This window comes from Ammodytes marinus (assembly GCF_949987685.1).
Source record: "Ammodytes marinus genome assembly, chromosome: 2".
Taxonomy (NCBI): Eukaryota; Metazoa; Chordata; class Actinopteri; order Uranoscopiformes; family Ammodytidae; genus Ammodytes; species Ammodytes marinus.
In genome coordinates this window covers 1,225,021-1,248,189 of record NC_137231.1, presented here as the reverse complement: position 1 = coordinate 1,248,189, position 23,169 = coordinate 1,225,021, and the positions used below count along the sequence as shown (strand labels likewise).

General features: G+C 41.9%; 1 protein-coding gene across 1 annotated transcript in view; it reads left to right on the top strand.

Moving 5' to 3' along the window:
- Window positions 1-23,169, top strand: part of mamdc2a (MAM domain containing 2a) — a 163,033-nt gene that overhangs the window by 65,842 nt on the left and 74,022 nt on the right. Inside the window, exons 6-7 of the mRNA XM_080050121.1 lie at window positions 8,713-8,969; window positions 21,294-21,387. Coding sequence (XP_079906247.1) covers window positions 8,713-8,969; window positions 21,294-21,387 — 351 coding nt within the window. The remainder of the gene's footprint in view (window positions 1-8,712; window positions 8,970-21,293; window positions 21,388-23,169) is intronic.

Sequence of the window (23,169 nt, the reverse complement as noted above, 5' to 3'; positions counted from 1 at the left end):
GTTATTGTCTCTGGTGGCTTTGAGCATAAGGCAACAATTGGTTCTGCAAGTTGTGGACAGAACTGGGGCCGGTTTCCCGATAACGTCATCTCTTAGCGAGCTACGAAGACTCCTACGTTATGACTTACCAAAGTTGTTTACCTCTGTAGTCGTGGTTCCCGAACGGTCTCTTAGGAGAAACACTCCATACGTCGTACGTACACTGCTGAAATCGATTGCTCAGAGTTCGATTTTCCATTTCCTGCTTATTTCATGCGAAGCTGCATGACAAGTCTTTGCGAATAAAAGATTACTAGAAATCCTTCTAAGCCGAAACATTTATTTAACACCTCTTGCTTTATAATCTAAGTATCTTTAAGAACAATAATCACGTTTCGTGGTGGGTCAGTAAGGAAACTGAAAGTAGATATAATATCGCCAATGGCCTATATCAATAAAAACAGACGGCCCAAACAGCGTCCAAATGAGCTAAAATCCTAAATACAATAAACAGTAACATGGCACACTTATTTTAAGGTAAGCTTTAATTGATTATTCATTAATTTTTTCACACGTTTACATGTTTTGAGGCGGAGAATCCGACGCACACTGCGGAGCTGTCAGCTGAGCCGGCTCAGCTGACAGCTCCGCAGTGCGATGGTTCTAGTGTTAACCTTGGTCGAACGTATTACCATAGCCTATAGGCCTACTGATTTAAAAAAGGTAGCCTAGGCTATAGAAAAATATAGAAACAGCGGAGGAGATTAAGATTGTTTCCATCAATTATTTTCTTCATGAATGACTTGTGGCAGTTCCATGCGCAACAGGGATGTCACTCGTGTCCGTTTTACGCATGGTGCTTACGGAAGGAATGGTATTCTGCTAAAATATATAGCTTACTTTAAATGTGATATGTACGCTATATACAGTTATCGTTTTTAACAGTTTGTTATTTAATACAGTCATCGCTGTGTCCGTTTGATATGAAATACAGTCAGATGTATTAGTTAAATGACACAAATGAGAGCTGAAACATCCCTACGGTAGAGCTAAGAAGGCTCTGCAGGCGCTCCAGACCAACCTTACCAACGTAGGACGTACGAAAGAGATTCGTAGCAAAGAACGTTTCGGGAAACAGGCGAAATGTTAAGTAGGAACTCTACGTAGGGGTTACGAATGACGTAGCGTTAAGAAGGCTCTACGAAGGCTTTGGGAAACCGGCCCCTGGCCTGTAGCGGGCACAGGAGACCCATCAGTCTTCCTCCTGTGATGGTAGCTCAAGAATGGCATCATCCACAAGGCACCTGTCCTCCGCAGGTAATCCAGTGTATTCTCTTTTCCCTTATCTCGTATTAGTCCATGGCGTTCTCATCGCTGGCTGTGGGATATTGATCACGTAGCACTTTCCATAGTCCATTGCGAAACACACACAGTGTGTTGAACAAAGCTCTCTGATCCTTGCACAGAGAAAGTCACTAAGGGCTGCAGTCTGTAGACGTCTGTGTGTTGTGGCTGGAGGGCCAGAAGGGTTATCTTTAATGTCTGTGACGGTGGTCAGGGGTGATGTGGAAGTGGGAAGGCACCCAGAGGCTTCTCCCTCTTTTTCTTTCAGATGCTCCACAGTTCTTGGCAAATCAGTATTGTATCCATCGGTGGAGGTCACAGGGTCATTTACCATGTGAGGGGAAGTATTCACACTCCCCTCCAGTCCACAAGCATCATGGGACCCTGCCTCAGTGACATCAATGGTTGCACGTATTGGCGTTGCATGTAGCGCTGTTTAGTCCCGAGTCTTCGCTGAATGTATCCAATAATTGTCCCATGTACAAGATCCTTAGGCAGTTCCGGGTAGCTTTTCTTTTCCCCTAGAAAAGAAAGGCATTGGCATGGAGGGGGCAGTTCAGGTATGAATGAATGAGGCTGTTGCCAGGGGGAAAAATAACCAAAACCAAACCAAACCAAAAATAAAAAAATAAATAAAAATGTTCCCCTTGTGAATTTGAATTATTAATTAACTATAGAGAAACTAATCAGCCAAAAACTAAGATATCCTGCCTTTTGCAGTTGTCAGAGCGTTCAGGGCCTTCAACTAGAGATAAGAACCACGCAGCTGTCCACTAGAACAAGGCTGGGGCCTAAAGAGAGATAAAAAGAAAAAAATGCATGTTTTAATTTGAACATGAGACAGAAATCTTACAGTAAACACAGTAATGCTGTAGGCACTAAGTAAATGCTAAGAAATGTGACATCACAATAGGTGAAGTTAAACAAATTCTATCACAATGGAAATCCTAAAAAATTAAATAGTATATTTTGCTCATGATAGCAACAACCCAGAATGCACTTTTATAAAAGTTTTAATACCATTTCAAAGGGAAACGTGAACTTATTCAATTGTAAGGGGGGGGGGGCACACTGCAGTAGATGTCATTACTTAAAACACTAAACGAGAGCTGGAAAGCAGCTACCGAGAGGGGACAAAAAATGAAATAGAATAAATTCTCCCTGTTAGCTGATGAGGGAAAGAGTGAGAAGAAATTAAAAAACTGCAACAAGGGCCTACAGCATGTACCGTTTGCAAAAGCTACATATGCTCAACCAGAGATAAGGATAAAGGAGTAAACCTTGACTGCACAAAGGATGAGTGTCTCACTCTTTTTTTTTTTTTTCTAAAGTCTTGTGAAAAATTGCTGATCACACCTTTACTTTTACACACTAGAAAGTGAGGCTAACAACAAAGACACTGAAGTATCAGTAAAAGCACCTTTAATTTGAGATATTAGACAGACCGGCCACGCCTTACGTGGGAAAAATGTCATAGGGCACCTAGGGCTGGGCAATAATTCGATTTCGATTATAATCGCGATAAAACTCACATCGATTACTTCGATAAGCATAAGACATAAATGCTTGATTTGAAAAAAAAAAAAACTGTGCTGATATGGATTTACCTAACAGCCAATCACGCAGCAGAAATACTCGCAACAGCCAGTCAGATCGCAGTGTTTGCCGTTCATGTCGAAGTACATGCCCATTTCCTGGTGCATGTTTGAGCTTCGAGCGCCGCGGAGAGGAGAGGAGAGCGGAGAGGAATATTTGGCGAGAAAAAAAAGATAACATGAGTGGAACAGCGGAGGCTGCAAGTGAACCTGCATCATCTGCCGTAGAAGAAGTGGTTGAAAAAAAAGGTTCCAGGACGTCCGTTATATGGAAGTGGTTTGGCTATCTTAAAAGTGATAAAGCACAGGATAAGACCGTCTGTAAAATATGCCGTCGGTCGGTGCCAGCACGAATGGGAAACACTACAAACTTATTTCAACATCTGAAAAAGTACCATCCCATCGAACACACAGAAAGCATGCAAATTCGCGCAACAACATGCTTTGCCCGCCGTCCTACCGCAGCTGTCAGCAGCGCGAGCGGGGCTGTTCCACCGTATGAAAAACAATCAAAAAGACATAAAGATGTAACATACATCTACATACGTCTTATTGTATAGCAAAACTCGCCTGCAGTGTTTCGGTCATCGGCTTCATCTTGCCATTGGTAAGTAAAACAAACACGGAATAAAGTGCCGAAATGTAAGCTACTAAACGTTTTTGTGAGGGGATCAATAATAGTGCTTATTTTTTTCCTTCCCTCCAACCCACAACATATTATTGGTCTCTCATCATATCAATTTGATTATAGTTAAAAAATCGAAAATGTTTCCTTTTATCAAAGGAATTTGATAAAAATTATTTTTCAGATTCTGAATTTCATGGCAATATTATAACTTATCACAAAATATAATAATTAAATTACTGTTGTAATTTCTTTCTTAGTAAAGTTTTACAATATGTTATATTGTATATTACATTGTGTTTCTTTTTCATTTTCAGAGAGAAGTTTAAGAGACCAGCGAATCCAAAGAGCCATGGGTGTGTGCAAAAGAGTGGTCAGTGCTTTTTCTTTCTCATGGAAAAAAAAGAGAGAACTAGCAGCTGCTCAAGAGGAGCTCAAACTACCCCCTCACAGGTTGATTACAGAGTCACCAACAAGGTGGGGGTCCCGTCATGCTATGATAGCAAGGGTGCTGGAGCAGGAGAAGGCTATTGCAAAGGTTCTCTCAGCTGATAAAAAAACAAGGCACTTAATCCTTTCATGGGCAGACATCGATGTCCTGGAGTCTGTCCACAAGGCGCTGAATCCGCTTGTTGAGTTCACTGATGCCCTCTCGGGTGAAGCATACGTGACTGTCTCTTACCTGAAACCTGTGCTGCAGCTCTTTAACAAGGAGGTCTTGAAGCCAGAAGCTGATGACACAGAGCTCACCAAGACCATCAAGGCTACTGTCCTCAACTACCTTAATGAAAAATACGATGATGCTGCTACTGATGACCTCCTGAACATGGCATCCCTAACTGATCCTCGGTTCAAGACCCGCTACATTGAAGATGACAAGGTTGAGGCTGTAAAATCCAGAGCTGTGGCTCAGATGCTGGATGAATGTCAGACCACATCACCAGCTACTGCTCACACATCCACATATACAACGACAGCTGTAGGTGGGAGAGATGCTCATGCTGTAGCTACACCAGCCAAAGTACAGAAGAAGTCACTGGGCAGCTTTTTCAAGAAGTCCTACTCTGTTGCTACATCTGGTCTTACAGAAGAGCAGGCTATTGAGGCTGAACTGAACAGATACCTGCTGGCACCTGAGGCAGACAGTGAGACCGACCCGCTGGCATGGTGGCAAAACCATTCAACAACTTATCCCAGAGTGAGCATCCTCGCAAAACGTTACCTCTGTATTCCTGCCACCAGCTCACCCTCAGAGCGTGCTTTTAGCACAAGTGGCAATATTGTGACTTGCCACAGGGCAGCTTTGAAGCCAGATGCTGTAGACAGACTAGTCTTTCTGGCAAAAAACCTGTAATGTCACTAACAAATGATGTAGCTTAATGACTTGTTTAAATTGTTCAACTTATTTTTTGTTTCCTTGTATGCCTACCTCTACAAATATTTGAGATTGTTGCCTCCCTGCCAAAGGAGTTTGATGTGATAGTCACTCACATATATTTTTAGTTTTAAACACATTATTTTAGGTAGCATAATATCTGGTTTCACAATGTTTACATTTTGTACTTACGTAAGCACTACGTACTTTATATTTTATATATTAAAGTTCAGTATATAAATGTGCCAGGGCCTTTGTTGATCCACTGTTTCACTTTTTGTGTATTGGTTGTGTCTCTACAAGATTTAAGATGTTTTCTGCAGCCCTGCCAAAGGAGTTTAATGTGAAAGAAGTTAGCTTTATTTATTTATTTATTTATTTATATTTACATTATTTTAAATAATTCAAGCTATCTTATATTGTTTTGTTAGGGGCAGATAAAACATGTTTGTGAAGTTAAATGTTTATATTTAAATGTGATTCAATGTTCCCTAATCACAAATATGCTAATAAACAACATTGGTATGTTTAAACTTTTGAACCCTCTGATTTCTTCAGGCTTCAGCAGTATCACATTTTATATCGTGATTAATATCGATATCGATCAATATCGAAAAAATAATCGTGATAATATTTTTTGCCATATCGCCCAGCCCAAAGTGCACCTTTAATTTTTATTTATTCATCTGTATAAGCTGACTGGGCCTTATTACATGAAAATACCACAAAGCATGTATTTAACCCTATGAAACAAGGGGGGACCTTTTAATTAGACCTGGTTTTCACATATAAAACATATCAGAGTGCACCTTTAATGTCACAGAGCTTGATTAAATTTTTATTTTTTGTCAAGGAGGAACATCACGAGTGTGGTTCAGAACTACAACTACATTAGTGTCATATATGAAAAGGACACAATCGAAATAACTATAAAGGATTATACAATAGTATCCTATATATCTTAACCTCAGAGTAAAAATCAGATACAGTTATCAGGACAACCAGTGTCACTCGCGCGCATATAAATGAGAACAACTCCCCAGGCTTTGTGTGTGTGTGTGTGTGTGTGTGTGTGTGTGTGTGTGTGTGTGTGTGTGTGTGTGTGTGTGTGTGTGTGTGTGTGTGTGTGTGTGTGTGTGTGTGTGAGTGTGAGGTGTAGCTGTTAGTTATTCAAGGTATTTACATGCAGTTACATAGCCATACAGTTAGTGAAATGCTGGCGTAGAGGCAGAAGAGTATTTAAGACGGTTTTCCATATATAAAATCACTGAAACAGCAGCATTTTTAAACATGGAAAGCCATACTCAGAAATACAGAGGTCGCATCAAACAAAATATTTCCCTAAAACGAACTAAAAGACTAATCAACACTGCCAACGTCACGCCCTAGCAAATTACTTTATTAACACACCCCGTCAAACGCACAGTGTCCAACCACCACCATACTGTGCTAAACTGTATGGATGAAGCCACAGCTGCCGTGACCGAGATGCGACTCGAACGCAAACTATCAATAGGTAAGTTATATTTTTATAACGAAGTGGCAACCCCGCCGTGCAAAATACCCACTCATTCTGTCAACTTATAACTGACAGAAAGATATATTTAAAGCATCGAGGGATCCATTTAAAAACAGTTAATGGATTTTTGTCAGTCAAAGCAGATTCTTGAGCGACACCCGAGGTCCGATTTAGCACTTCGCAATCTGTTAAAACCGTTGAGGTTGAACCTTCGGGTTTTCGCGCAACCCACGCTAGCGCAACCCACGCTTCCCGACTGCCATCATTTTACATAACAGCCTTTAAGGACCGAAATAGAGGAGGTCTTTTCACGCTACACAGAAGCGGTTTAAAGGACCTCACTCAGCAATTATAACAAATCACTAGCACCTACATCCTATTGTATTGTAGGCTTAGGCAGTTTATCGAGGCACCCATAAATGATATACAATTTAATCATTTAATCAAAAACTTACTATATGGCCTCTGCATTAGGGAAAGTTTAAATAAACCAGCATTCCACGAAGCAGAAAAAGGGAAAATAAACACACACAGAGCAAGAGAAAAGAGTTTGTTGCCTTGTCAATTTATCCAGACATAAATAAAGAGCCTATACTTACAAAACACAAACAAAAATCTACAGAATTTGAGGTCATGAACACAGAACAAACAATCACTCAATAAAATTTGAAATAGCCAATTTCAGAAACTTCGGTTTACACAACAGGTGTTTCTGCTCACCTTCTTCTGTTTCCCATGGGATTGAGTGACCGAGTTCGGTGTCCAGACAGGCTGCTGACCGTTCAAAACCTTTTAAAGGCCCACGTCGCGGTCACCATTTTGTTAGAAAAATAATTTATCGTGTTCTTTAGCCTTAAGTATGAAGGAATAAGCCACAGTGTTTATTTAAATAAAATGACAAGGCAAGTTGATGTGATCACATCGAAGTTCAGAGTAAGAGTGAGTGTGCTTAGTTACAGATGCCTAGTTATGTTAGTTTCCGTCTTGCGTCCTCCTCTCGCCCCAGGAATTCTTCTTATCTCGCCGAGCTGCTAGAGGCCTTGTCAGTATCTATCTATGAGTTCAGTGAACAAGAAGTCCTTTGTGTTGGCTGCTACAGATTTCTCCCTTCTGCTGGGAATAAAACTCAGTTCAGCCAGACTAACTATACATTAACTGCATAACAGTGAAAATCTTTAACACTAAAGCAGACAGGTTTTGGGAGCAGCAGCCAATCAAATCAGAGGGAGGCGGGGTTTAGTCGGGGATTACTTAATGCTCCATGCTCACTGTGGCCTTCAGTGTGCACCAAGCCCCAACCTCATCGAATTTTACCAGCATCCAATAAGTGACCAAAATTGTAGTACCTTCCGGTGGCCACTGGGGGTGGTGCCAAGACTGAGCTATTTTTCTTTGACTCACTTGTTAGACAGGCCCGTTTTCAAAGTCTTATTAAACCTATTTACAGCCTAGTCCACAAAACCATTCTAGTCTGTATGTTTAGGTCATATCTCCATGACAACACTGAGGGGGGTGAATTTTTTTCTAGCAGGCTAGTTTTTATTCTTTTGGAGGTTAAAATATATTGGCGCGTTCTCTTGAGTGACAGCTCTCCTCCCATTGTCCATCACTTTGCCTCGGAGGTATAAGTCAGCTAGATGGGCGTATCTCCCTTCCTCCGACATGAGGCGGAATAAAAATCTTACAAGATGGCGACGCGCATAAACCAGGATTATTGGATGCCGTGTGAATAACTGAGGTCAGCACGGATGATACATCCATATTATATACTATCCATGGTGTGCACATGTATTCGCCCCCAGCATGATATAAATATGATAACTTCTACATGTTTGGTCCAAAAAGCTTCAAAATCATGGATGCACACCTTTGTGCCGTGCGCAAGCCATGTCCGGAAGCTCAGGCCGATCTGACTAAAAGTCAAGAGGGATATGTGAGCCACAGACAGACAATTCTTGCTTTATAGATAGGTGTATTGTTTGGTCAAAATGAAGAGGTAAAGGGAAGATGTTTGGTTTATGGTAATCCAATACTGCTTTGTATGATTAAAAGCAACATACTAAGTCAAAGCCCATTGCAGCCTTAAACATCTGTTTAATCTGAAAGCACAGATTGAGTTATTTGTGAATCGCTGTACATGAGTCATCGTAATAGTCCACTGAATCCAGTGAATGCTCAGTCTTAATACAACTTGTAAAACCAAGCAAGTCTTATCAATCATTCATCAGCCCATAACGTTGTACCCTCAGCTCATATATATCTTCTACTGTTCCAGGCCACTACATGTATGTGGACTCTGTGTACACCAAACACTTCCAGGAAGTGGCCAAGTTGACCTCACCCATGACAACGCTGCCCATGGTTGGCTGCCTGTCCTTCCACTACCACAGAGACCAGGAAAGGGGAAACATGTTCTCCGTCTTCATTCGAGACCAGCTGGGCCACTATGAAGAGCTATGGAGCCCAGAGGTGTATGCTACGCCTAGCTGGACTCTGGTTAGCATTGACATCAGGGCTCAACACCCCCTGCAGGTCAGTGCCAGAGCTAGCATGTATGTATGTGTATATATGTATGTGTATATATATATATATATGTATACATATACAGTGCTGCTTGAAAGTATGTGAACCCCTTGAGCATTTTGAAATTTTATTTATTTTCACCATTATTCATTAATTTTTATAAATACCAGTATTTTTTATATGAAATAACGGATGTTTGTTTATCAATTCAAAACATTTATTTTCCGGAAATCAATTGTTAAAGTGTACCTATTATACTTTTTGACTTTTATGACCTATAAACGTTGTCATAATGATTTATAGTCATGTTTAAAGCAGCTCCGAGTAACATTTAAATATCTTTTAAACAGCCTCATGTTTCCTCTCATAATCATAAATTACCTTTAACAGCAAACGAGACCATCAGTGCAAAGAAAGACGTTTTTATATAGTTTTTATTACTGTGTTTGGTCTGGTCGCACACCCAGTCCGATTTTCGGTTCACGCGTGCATGCTCTATGGTCACATATCCGTATTGGTCGCAGATTTCAGTGTGGCGCAGAAACGCGATTTGAGAAGCCTATCCCTCCAGGTGAGGGAAGGGGCGCGGGAGCCTTGTTTGAGACAGTTGTTTGTCGTCATAATGACTGATAACGGGGCTGAACCATCAAAGAAAAAAAAGAAAATGCAATGAAGAAAAGCTAAAAGGGAGAGTGATAGGCGGGCGAGAGGGCGTTGCCAAGCAACGTATACACAATTTCACGGGAGCGAACCTATTATTTACTATCTATGGAGCGAACTAGACTGCAGTGTTTACTCCATAGATGGTTTACTCCTAAATGAATGAGCGGTAGCCTACTAAAACAAAGTTTACTTTGCCTCACCAGCATCATCAGATGACCATTATTCATCTGAAATAGTCATTATTTACAACAACATAAACACATTACCTCATCGTGATCCATTCTAACTGCCGTCTCATTCGTTCGCTTTGTGTGAGGACACGGAATCTTTCAGCTCCGTGAGAGGTGACACTGCATCAACTCATTGCAATCAGGTGTGTGTAGCACTGACTGGCATTAGTTGATGCTGTGACACTAACCACTCTCACGGAGCCGAAAAGAGTCCGGTGCCCTCACACTTTCAACACACGGACATGCACTATATTGCTTCCTGATCATTTGAATCTCGCACGGCCAGCACGAGCTAGAAAACAGCTTCACGACAACTGCCGTCGTAAAAATACTACCGCTTTTGTCCAAAGGGGCCGCCAACGTGCAATGTTACTCGTAAATCAAATCAAATCAAATCAGTTTTATTTGTATAGCCCAAAATCACAAATACATTTGTCTCAGTGGGCTTTACATTTCATACAATATGATATATGATACAATATGATACAATATGACACCCTGCCCTTACACCCTTAGCTCGGCTGAGAAAAAACTCCCAGTAGTGGCTTTAACCATACTAGCGTATCAAATAATGATGTACACGCATTCAGACGTATTCCCTGCTGACCGTCTGGAGTGGCTGTGCAGAGCACTAAACACTAGGGCAGCCGGTCGAGAAATCACGTGACAAATCGGTTCAGAATTTCCTGATAATTTTGTCGTCACAAAAAGCGGATGTTTCCATGTATGGTAATGCTGCTCAGGCAAGCTCCGGCCATGCCCCCACCTTCCTGCTCTGAAATATCCCCGCGCTGCTGAAAATGTTCCGGAAGGAAACAGAAATTAAGACCAGAAAAGTAGTAGGGGAGAGTGGCCTAAGTTGTGCAACTTTTCACTCAAAGTGACTTTAAAGTAAGGCCTTGACAGTAAAGTCTCCAACTCAAATATGTACATATATTTCAGAGTGTTGTGCATCCCTGGCAATAAAAACTTTGGATCTGGAATAAACTGTTGAAGAAATATAGCTTTCGGAAAAAAGTTGTCTTGATGCACAACTTGCCCCCGGTGTGGTGTAAGTTGTGCGGTTGGAGAGAATACCATGGGGTGAATTGTGCCATTGACATATATCTCATAAACTGTAATGCAAGACAAATCCATTAGACAATCACTTATTTAAGGTGTATTTAAAGTAAATAAAGTAAATAGTTGACAAAGATTGAAGGACAATTTTCTTAAACAAGGCCTAGCAGATCTAATGGTTTTACCTGCAAAGCTCACAATGACAAAGTCACCATCATCATCTTTCTGGCCAGCTGAACTCTCATCAGTGGTGTCGTTAAGTGGAATTGAGATGTCACTCTCTTCTGAGCTACTGTAGACAATCACTTTCTTTTGGTGACCAGCGTATACAGCCATGCCACTGGCACAACTCTCAGAAATGTACTTTGCACTAGTTGCTCCGTGCTTGTGGAACCAACTGCCACCTGACAAATGTGATTCCCCTACATTTCTTCCTTTAAATCAAGGCTCAAAACCCATCTGTACACCCTGGTGTTTCCTCCCCATTAACTATCTTACCTCATAACCCACCGATGCTGCTGTAACTGTGTTTGTTATGTAGCTGCCGTGAATATGCAATGCTGTTTTAATGCTAGGCTATTTGTGCTGTTCAGTTTATCTTTTGGCACAGTTGTTGGCCGTGTTGTTGTTGTTTTCGTGCGGACATGCACGCTGTTGTGTTGTGTCGGGTCGGGTCTGATCGCAGCCATGGTTGATTAGGGAAATACAATATCGGGAGGGAGACTAGGCACGTTACGTGCGTACAACCATTTTTGACACAAAATGATCAAGCAACATTTTAGCTGCGTTACGCACGTAAATCTTACGCGTGTAAAGTGCCTAGTGTGTTCGCACCTTTAGTGTTTAGTGCTCTGCACAGCCACCCCAGACGGTCAGCAGGGAATACGTCTAAATGCATGTACGTACGTCATTATTTGATAAGCTAGTATGGTTAAACATGACTATAAATCATTATAACAACGTTTATAGGTCATAAAAGTCAAAAAGTATCATAGGTCCTCTTTAAGGTATTCCATAGAACCCACTTTTCTAAAGCCAAATGGGCAGAGATTTACCCTGACGTAGACGATAGCTGCAACTGGTGTGGCTTTGCCCCGGCTGACCACAGTAGTCATGTTTTTTCTCGGACCAGTAAAATAATGGCAAAATAACATACATATGTCAAATCCAAATCTTTAGCTTTGTTTTTCAGTTATATGCTTTATAACTCAGCCTACATATGTAACCTACATTATCACGGATCACAAGGGATCTCTGTAGCCCCCAGGAAATGTCTTAGTAAAGGTTGCTGCTGGCCATGGGAATAGGAGGTGCGGCGCGGAGCACAAACATTTTGGGGGTATTTTGCTCAAAGATGCCAATACGCACTAATGAAATAAACAACTGTTTATTTGAATACACAAATACAACAGGCACTGACCTTACAGTTGTCCAATTTTGTTTACTATATAGTACAGGGACACATTTTGTGCAAACATGCAGACAGTACAAAATACAATTAAATAAAAGTGCAACTTCTACTGTTTTGATTTATTTTTAAATACAGAGGTTATTTGTTGTTTTGGAATACGTTTTTCCCAATTTAATTTAATTTTAATTTAACTTACTTTTTTTTTTAAATGCTCAGAAATGTGTGCTCTACAAGTCGCGGGCCGGATGTTTGACACCACTGCCTTAGACACTTGACACAATCAATCATCAATATTAGCATGCTATTTGGCCACATATATTGGCCTATTTACAGCCCTCAGAAAACTGACAGCTCTTCTTAGATGCAAGTTCATCAATTCATGGCTTAAAATCCTGAGCTGTAGAACTTTCAGCAGACATTCCTAGCTGTAAGCCACGTAAGTTTCCTAACAGTTGGGAGCGTATGCGACGTGCGGATATGGCACAGGCTCCATGAAGAAGAAAAAAAAATGTTTTTTTTTGTTTTTTTTCAGAATTGATTCAAATCGGACAAATTGATTCGCGGGCCAGATCAAAACGGCCTTGAGTTTGACACATGTGCTCTAGGGGGTAAAACGGGAGACGCTTAATATGTGGTGTGGTCTCTTGATTTTTTCCGGAGCTGTAGTAAGCAAGCTACTCCTTTTAAATGTTGTATGATTGTGTGTACATTTGTTGTATCTGATTGTACTTTTAATGTGTTTTTTTTTTTTCATGTCATTTACAATTGTCCAAGGATTGTTTGGGGTGTGGGGTGGGTGGGGGTTTTAAATGTTTGTTTGTATGTTCTTTTTTTTAACGTTCTTTTTTTGGCATTTTTATGCTTTATTAATAGTGTAGAGACAGAGTTGAAATGGGGCAGAGAGAGGGGAGTGACATGCAGAGAACGACCGCGGGCTGGAATCGAACCCGGGTCCGCTGCTGGCCGAGGCCCATGGGGGGGACGCCCTACCAACTGAGCTAAGGGCGCCCCCTTGGTGCACTTTGAGAGGAAAATTAAGAGGCTAAATCTGAAGAATTTTGTTTGAACAAATAATTTGGAGACACTGGGTCGGATGAATTAGAAGAAATATAAATTTGAAATAAAATATTATGCAGGGTCCTCTGGGATGGGCTTGGTGCTCTTTTTCTTTTACGGGACATATTTTTCTGTAATATAATGAATTCATTTAAATGCAGTGAGAGGAACGAAGCAGAACTTTGTTGTCCAGTTATCTTTTTTTCCACAGACGAGGCTGAAATAGGCTATATAGACTATACACAGTGCATGGGCAACTGAGGGCAGCCCCATTTTCAAATATTTTTAATAGGGCTGTCAAATTAACGCGTTAATTTTGATTAATTAACGCAGATTAATCGCACTTCTATATTGCCCTTTGACCCGGTGCAAAAGAGGTGAGACGAGAGTGCGGTTTGCGCACACGGCCCGCACGGGATTAAAGAGTGAAGAAAGAAGCATAGAGAGGGCTCTATGGACGTTTTATGCGCTGCTCCGGGCAAATAAGCATGAAGGTATATGAATACGTCTTATGTTATTCTCCGCAGTGTCTGTGCATTGATTTAGTGGGTGCCTAATTAACAATGTAGGTTCAAAACAACTCTCAATCTTCCTCCGTGTCTCAATTTTGTTTGCTAGCTGCGATCGTCTCCAGCAAACGGACACCCGCCCCCTCTCACTCTTCCTAGCATATGCCTGTCTTTTTTCCTCCTTTGTGTGTGTGTGTCAATATTTTTGGCTATGAGTAGGACGATGTTGAATGAGTCGGCATAGGCTATGCGCATCTGTGTGGCAGTGCAGCGCTGTCTGTTGTGGGAGATAGACAGTCGTCATTTAGCCTGCTTGTTTTTTTGTGTTTTTTTTCCGGCGCTAGTAGTTCCGAGAGAGAGAGAGAGAGAGACGAACGGTAGCCTATACAGTTGGTTATAAACAGGCATACAAGTGTCATATATGTCTCATGCGATTCATTTAGATTAATTAATCACAAAGCCTGTAATTAATTAGATTAATTTTTTTAATCGCTTGACAGCCCTAATTTTTAAATAAACTCAATACACACTGTGCATGCCATGGACGTGAACGCGACGTGATCAGTTAACCTCTGATTACCTCCTAGATCAGGGGTGTCCAAACTTTTTTCACTGAGGGCCACATACAGAAAACTTCATAGTGTCTTCGTAAATTGTAATCCTTCTTCACGGCAACACTTTCCTTGTACATTAAACAGACACATTCCCCCTCTTGTTTATATGCCAATGATACACCCAGTGTTTTCTGCCTTTGCGACCAATGTCCAGCAGGGTGAAAATAGTATCCAGCCGAGGTCCCGACCCTCCTAGGGAGTTCCGGGGGTATGCCCCCCCGGGAGATTTTTTAAAGTTTTTAAAGTGAAATGCATGAATCTGGTGCACTTTGAGAGGGAAATTAAGAGGCTAAATCTGAAGAATTTTGTATGAAAAAAAAATGGAGACACTGTGTCAGATGAATTAGAAACTATTGGAGAAGGACACATAGATTTTCCATAATAATATTCATTTAAAATAAAATATTATGCAGGGTCCTCTGGGATGGGCTTGTTGCTCTTTTTCTTTTATGGGACATATTCCTCTGTAATATAATGAGTGCATTTAAATTATTTAAAAATTAAAAGCGCCATATTACATTATATTTTTAAAATGTGCCACGGGCCAATCAATCAGTGTTTGACACCCCTGCACTAGTGGGTTAACTGAGAAATGCAAAAAAAAAAAAAAAAAATTATTATTTTTTTTTTCAAAGGGCCATATTACATTATATTTTTAAAATCGGCCGCGGGCCAATAAAAAGCGGGCCGCGGGCCGCAGTTGGCCCGCGGGCCGTAGTTTGGACACCCCTGTCCTAGATGAACTGATTCAATTATTAAGCTATTAACTATCTACCAAAACATTGTATTCCTTTTATTGTATGATAATTCACATTTACATAATATGATGTTGATATCAAACACACAAACAAACAAAAAAACAGTCTGGATCCTAAGCAACCGCTTATTTCGCTTATGCCTCGGGCCGGCTCTGCTGACCAGTGACCACTATAAGCGGGTGGGTAACTTGGAGACAGGCTGTCCTGCCCACCCAATAATGCAATTAGAAACAATGCATGGTAATGGTATATTCTTTAGTATTAATTAATTGTCTGAATTTTATTTGACATTTTCTTGGACAGGAAATGAACAGGTCTGTCCGATAGTGGGTCTGGACTTCCACCTAAAAAAAAAATATATATATATATATTTTTTTTTTTTGATTGGGTGGGCACAGCCCACATTTGGGTGTGCACGGCCCACCCTTGCCCCTGGCTACCGCCGGCCCTGATGAGAGAGAGAGAGGTGTAATCAGTGTAGACGTGTCAGATGCATGAATCGACACATTTATTGTTATTTTTTATTCTTCTTCTGCAGCTGCAGTTGGTGCTGAAAATAAATTGCAAACGGAGCTTACAGATGCCACCGCAGGCTTAATATTTACCATTTGCTTATAGCTCTATTGATAATAATAAAGAGAAGCTTTATTTAAACACTGTCCATGTGACGGTGGTGACTGATTCATTGTAACTTTGTTTGCTAGACAGAATCGCACAGGGGGAAGCGGCCGTCTCCCCTCACATTATGGCTACATTTTCTCTATAGGCACGCAGTCAGTCTGGCGACACAGCGCTGTGTTCTAATTAAAACCCGACAGGATTAAGTTGGCTAAAATTGCCCCGCGCGGCCGCCGAATAGTCAAATCTCTGGACTGAAAAGGCAGATCTGGCGGGGGGCGGCCGCTCGTAGATTCGCTCGGTCAAGAGGGCGACTGCGCCGGGCATGACTGGAGCCCAAGGACGGATTAACATGACCACGGGCCCTGGACACAAACCAGTCATAGACCCAGAGCCGGCCCGAGGCATAAGCGAACTAAGCGGCCGCTTAGGGCCCCCGACTGCCTGGGGGGCCCCCTCCAAAAAAAAAAAAAAAAATTTTTTTTTTTTTTTTTTTTTTAGTTTGTGTGTTTGATATTAACATCATATTGTGCAAATGTGAGTTATCACACAAAAAAGGAATAAAATGTTTTGGTCTAGATAATTAATAGCCTAAAAATGTAATCAGTTCATCTGGGAGGAAATCCGAAATGATCTGATCATGTCACGTTCACATCCATGCACAGTGTGTATTGAGTTTATTTAAAAACAATTGGAAATGGGGCTGCCCTCAGTTGCCCATGCACTGTGTTTAGTCTATAGCCTATTTCAGCCTTGTCTGTGGAAAAAAAGATACAGTAGCTGGACAACAGAGTTCTTCTGCTTAGTTCCTCACACTGCATTTAAATGCATTCACTATATTACAGAGAAATATGTCCCGTAAAAGAAAAAGAGCTCCAAGCCCAACCCAGAGGACCCTCCATAATATTTTATTTTATATTAATATATATATTTTTTTTAAAGATATTTTTTGGGCATTTTTATGCTTTATTGATAGTGCAGAGAGACAGAGGTGAAATGGGGCAGAGAGGGGAGTGACATGCAGAGAACGACCGCGGGTGGGAATCGAACCCGGGTCTGATGCTGGGCCCGGCCCGGGAGGGGGACGCCTTACTATATTAATATTTTTATGGAAAATCCATGTGTCCTTCTTCAATAGCTTCTAATTCATCTGACCCAGTGTCTCCAAATTATTTGTTCACACAATTTCTCAGATTTAGCCTCTTAATTTTCCTCTCAAAGTGCACCAGATTCATGCATTTCACTTTAAAAAGGTTAAAAAAATCTCCCGGGGGGGCATACCCCCGGACCCCCCTAGGAGGGTCTGAATCTCGCCTGTCAAATATTTTCGCAGACGCACAGTGGAGGCACTAGCGGAAAACACTGGGTGTGTGAATGATATTTAACAAAGTTTCAGCAGCGCTAACATTGGAGAGGGGCCCCCTAATCGTATTTCGCTTAGGGCCCCCTGAAGGCTTGGGCCGGCTCTGCATGGACCCCTACCAACACGCAAATACACGCACTAGCACACCGTGCAATCCACAATCACACACATTATAATGCAGTGCACGGCCTAGAGAGAGAGAGAGAGAGAGAGAGAGATAGAGCGAAATACAATTCTATAAAGTCTCTCTGGTGCTGCGCAAGAGAAAGAGATTCTTTGCGCCGGAGCCTACTAGACAGTTAGATTGGGGCAGAGACACCGACGATGCGAGCGCGCGCTATTCGCGCGAGCAGATTTTTTTTGCCTTTGTAAGATCTCTGCGCCTGCTTTTTGGCCAACCCTTGCCCCCCTCGGAGCCTACACTCAATGTCTGAGCGAAGCAGCGCGTCACCCGGTGAAACGCTGTGTTGGTGTCGTTCACAGTGAGACAGACACACTCTGTGGTTTAAAACTAAATGATCACAGGGGATTCCTGCTCGTTAACGGGTGTCGAGGGGACAGGCTCCGCGATCTGATTGCATGTCCCGAGCCTGGATACCCCAATCTCACTGCCGACTAACTGTAAAGTGAAACAACCGCCTCGCTCGTTACACTGGTACTGGTGCGTAAAGGGAACGCACAGTTGGCAAACTCTCCTCACTACAACTGCCAAAGCAGAAAAGCCACTGTAGGTCGATCGCTGTACCGATTCGTGCCTCTGACACGTTGACTCGCAACACAATGAGTCGAGGCTTTGATTTCAGTGGGGATGTGGAGCTCTTTGGCCATTTCCCGTGCCTTTTTTTCTCTAGACACATCGTTCTCTATCCAAGCGCACACACGCTTGTCCCGGCCGAATATAAGACCCCGATTATAAAACAACCCGACTTTTTACGACGGGGGTTTCCCCCATTCCCAGGGGGGAAACCCCCGTCAAAAAATTTTAATTAAAAAAAAATAAATCAAGGGCCCCCCTATTGGCCAGGGCCCTGGACATGTGCCCACTTTGCCCATGCGGTAATCCGTCATTGCTGGAGCCTCTCCCCGCGGGGAGAGCCAGCGAGTCGGGTAGGGCTACGGCGCATGAACCATGTAGCTAGCTTAGGCCTATGTATTGCGACCGGGGAACATAGGACCCTTTTTTGGAAAAAAACATAAAGCGGGGAACATAGCCTATAGGACCCGGGGAACATATTGATGATCCCATTTTATGCACTGGCACCACCAGTCTCCTGATGTTCTTTCCCGGTTCTCTACTGCAGCTCCAGTGGGGGCTGTCTCTACAGACGCTCTTTCTTTTTTTGCCCTTTGAGCATCCATCCCTCTCAGTTCTTCATCAGTGTATTTCGGCTCGTACAGGTATGGTTCGTACAACAAATTTCTCATAATCCTGTTCAAAAGCAGACGCATCGGTATGTCCTCCAAATCTGGCCATATCTTGTTTATTGAATAGGCTAATACAATTCCTTCGTGCACTGTACTCTGCGTCTGCAGCAATGACAGCAGGAGGTAAACAAACTATTATAGAGCCAGTAACCTAGGAAATATCAGTCCGCCGCTGCCGTAGCCTACTACCAGGAATATAACGCTGCTGCTGAGACACAGCAAGCCCCTCAAAATGCAATGCCATGCAAGGTTGGTTTTATTTCTAACATTATTCTATCAACACAGACCTTTACGTCGATAGTCTACACCAAGGGTTTTCAAAGTGTGAGAGAGTGAGCCCCCCCTCAGAGAACAAATGTCAGCGGAGCCCCCCCCCAAAAAAAAAATAATAATCTAAATCCCTGTGTTTTGACAGATCTTTTAATTATTTTACAAATTTAAACGTATTTCTGAAACATTCTAAACATTTGTGTGCGTTTTTAAACACATTTTGTATTACATTTTAGCATCTTAATCCAGTGTATTAATCCTGCTTCCTTTAAGCATGGATAGTAGTGACTGAGTGTGCAGCGGAGTGAGAAAGATAGGCAGATAGACTTTCCCAAATTATTGACCAGTTAAATGTCATTCACACACCCAGTGTTTTTTGGCTAGAGCCTCCAATGTCCTGATGGAGGAAAATAGTAGCCAGTGGAGAACCAGACCCTCCTAGGGGTTCCGGGGGTATGCCTCCCCGGGAGATTTTTTTTCACCTTTTAAAAGTGAAATGCATGAATCTGGTGCACTTTGAGAGGAAAATTAAGAGGCTAAATATGAGGAATTTTGTGTGAACAAATAATTTGGAGACACTGGGTCTGATGAATTAAAAGCTATTGAAGCACATGGATTTTCCATACAAATATTAATTTAAAATAAAAAAATGTATGCAGGGTCCTCTGGGTTGGTCTTGGTGCTCTTTTTCTTTAATGAGACCTATTTCTCTGTAATATAATGAATGCATTTAAATGCAGTGAGAGGAACGAAGCAGAAGAACTCTTGTCCAGCTATGCAATGATCTTAATATAAAAAACACAAACTTTTTTTTTTTTACATATTCATCCACGCCCCCCCTGGTCTACACCCTAGTCGTTCTACTGTAGATGTGGGTCTGGAGTTCCAGGCTAGTGTAAATGATAAATAGCAATTGATGTAATGTATAACACTTTTGAACCATTTTTCAAACTAGTCACACAGTTAGTGACCCTCTGCCTGTGTTGACACAAAAGTGGGTCGGTTGTAAATTGTTAAGTCATACTTTGGTGATAAACATTGTAGAAATATGCAGTATACATATGTCTAAGACCCTGTTTCCACCTGGCATTAATATGTGGTTTTTAGGATCCGATCGCGCTAACTACAGGTGGAAACACGCTCAATGCGCATTGAATGCGCATTGAAATTATCCACATTCGGAGGTGGTTTGAGACCACATATCCACATACCCATTAACAGTGGAAACACGTATGTGTATCTCATACACATTAGGCCCCGCCCACTCAACTGCGGCGAGTGACTGGGCGGAAACTCGTACTCATTCACGCGACAATTCACGTCATAAAAGCGCACCGTTGCAGGTAAACACATAGACATTATAAAGGATCCTTTATAATGTCTATGTGTGGAACAACTGTGGTCAAGCCAGCGGTCTCTTGTTTTTGCATGGTCAAACCAGCCGCTTCTTTATTTATTCCCCCCGTGTTGTTGAGAGCACAGAGACGGCTCGGTGCAACTGATAGAGACAGTGAGGGAACAGCGCTGGCTGCGGCAGCTTCGTGACATCGTAGCAGTGGGACACAGTGTAGCCAACTGATTCATTTAATGACGAGGAAAAACACCACAATAAACAGTGCCGCGCTCACATTTTCGCCAAAACACACTGACTCTCTTCACTCTAGCCGACGTGACTACAAGGCGGAAATGATTCTTTCGACCAACTGTGGTCAAGCCAGCGGTCTCGTTTTTGCTCGGTCAAACCAGCCGCTTTTTTATTTATTCCCCCCGTGTTGTTGTGAGCGTGTATTTACTACTATGGCGTAAACACACAGAGACGGCTCGGTGCAACTCATAATAGAGACAGTGAGCGAACAGTGCTGGCTGCGGCAGCTACGCAGTGGGACACAGTGTAACCAAGTGATTAATTTATTGACGAGGAAAACACCACACAATAAACAGTGCTGTGCTCACATTTTCGCCAAAACACAAGACTCTTGCCGAGGTGACCATAGACATTATAAAGGAATTTATAATGTCTATGGTCGTGGATGGTCAACACTTCTTCTTCTTCTTTTATTTCCGGCAGACTAGGCAAGGGCGGGGCACTGCTGCCCCCGCCGCTTAAAAACAACAGTATAAGCGGAAATGATGTACGAGCTGATTTCCATATAGCGCGGGGAATTCGAATCCGGATCGCAAACGCGCATAGAAGACGCATTGTTAAGGCCAGGTGTGAACAAGCATATCACATTTACATATAACGATCGGATTCCTCAGAACCACATATTAATGCCAGGTGGAAACAGGGTCTAAGTCATACATTACTCTTTACCCATCTGCCAATGGTTGCTGTGTATCTCTCACTATGTTACTAGGTGGTGTTTGAGGTGGCTTTTAACAGTGCCAGAGGTGGATACGTGGCCATAGATGACATCTCCTTTTCCCCTGAATTCTGCCACACTGACACAGGTGGGAGGAGACATCTGGATTTTAGTGGGCCAAAAGCTGACCAAAATCATTCTGTTTATGAGTATTGTAACTGTTCTGTATCTCGACCTTGGCTGTTAAATATGCTTGTCTCAAAGTCCGAAGTGCCACTTTTGGCCACCGAAGGCTGAAATTTTAATTAAACCTCAAATTGCAATATGTTGGACTCATAGAAGAATATACTAGCCATAATCAAATCCGTTAACTTGCAGTTTGAACATGGGGTTGAAGACAAAGCAAAGGCCAGTGCTTACACTCATGATCCCTGGATGTAACATAAGAGAAAAAGGGGACACAGGCGGGAGACAATGGAAAGAATCAGAATTGAGTTATTATGTTTAGGTAGTACTCAGAAGAGAAGAAAAACAGTCCGACGGTCGTTATCCTTTCTGCCTAGGGGAACTTTCAAAACTGGTACTTCCTTTTGAAATAATAAATGTTGTCTGCAGATTTCATAGGAATCTGCTCATGCTACATTTATGCATTCAATCTAGTTATCTAAAAGGGATGGCAATTTTGGTAAAGCGTTTGAATATGCACAAAAGTCACTTTTCTATTCAGATTCATGATGACGTTCTGTGTGGGTCACACCTGTTACATTTCTCATTCCTATAAAACGGTCAATTCTGAGGGTTCCATATACACATTTTTCCAGTAAACCATGTAACACATGTAAATGGGCTTTTATTGTTTTTATCGTTATACTTAAGAAAGCTAAAGAAACATCAGACCATCATTCTCCCTAAAGTTTCAGCTTTTCAGTTTTAATTCATATTCTGCATGAAGTGAATATTGAGCAAAAAGCTGTTACATCATGTGAGCAAATATAATTATTAACTCTGCTTTGGTGACGAAGAATTGTACTCAGAAGGATTTTCTATTCTGTCTAATCAGTTATTATATTTATGAGAGCATTTTTAAAAGAGAAGTTGATCAGACTTAAAGTGGCTACGAGGAACTTTGGTGGCTGGTGGCCCCTTTGGACAAAAGAGGTAGTATTTTTACGACTCCAGCTGTTGTAAAGCTGTTTTCTAGCACGTGCCGGCTGTGCGAGTGTCAAATGATTAGGACTCAATATAGACAGTGCATGTCCGTGTTGAAAGTGTGAGGGCACAAAATCTTTTCGGCTCCGTGAGAGTTGTTAGTGACACTGCATCAACTAATGCTAGTCAGTGCCACACACACCTGATTGCAATGAGTTGATGCAGGTTCACTAACCACTCTCACAGAGCTGAACGATTCTGTGCCCTCACAGAAAGCGAATGAACGAGAGACGACAGGATGGAGCACAATGAGGTAATGTGTTTATCTTGTTGTAAATAGTGACTATTTAAAAAAAAGTTTACTTTGCTTCATCATAATCAGATAAATGCAACATTCATCTGATTATGATGAACTAAAGTAAACTTTTTTTAGTACCGCTCATTCATTTATAGGAGTAAACACTGCAGAACTAGTTTATCCTGCTAAGTTGTTTACACGTTGCTTGGCAACGCCCTCCTCCCGCTCGTCTATCGTCCTTTTAGCTTTTAATGTTCTTATTCACTTTTTTTCTTTTATGGTTCAGCCCCGTTATCAGCCATTATGACGACAAATAACTGTCTCAAACAAGGCTCCCCTTCCCTACCTGGAGGGACATGCTACTCAAATCGCATTGCTGCGCTACACTGAAATCTGCGACCAATACCAATATGTGACCATAGAGCCTGATGCGCAAGCCGAAAATCAGACTCGGTGTGCGACCAGACCAAAGGCATTAATAAA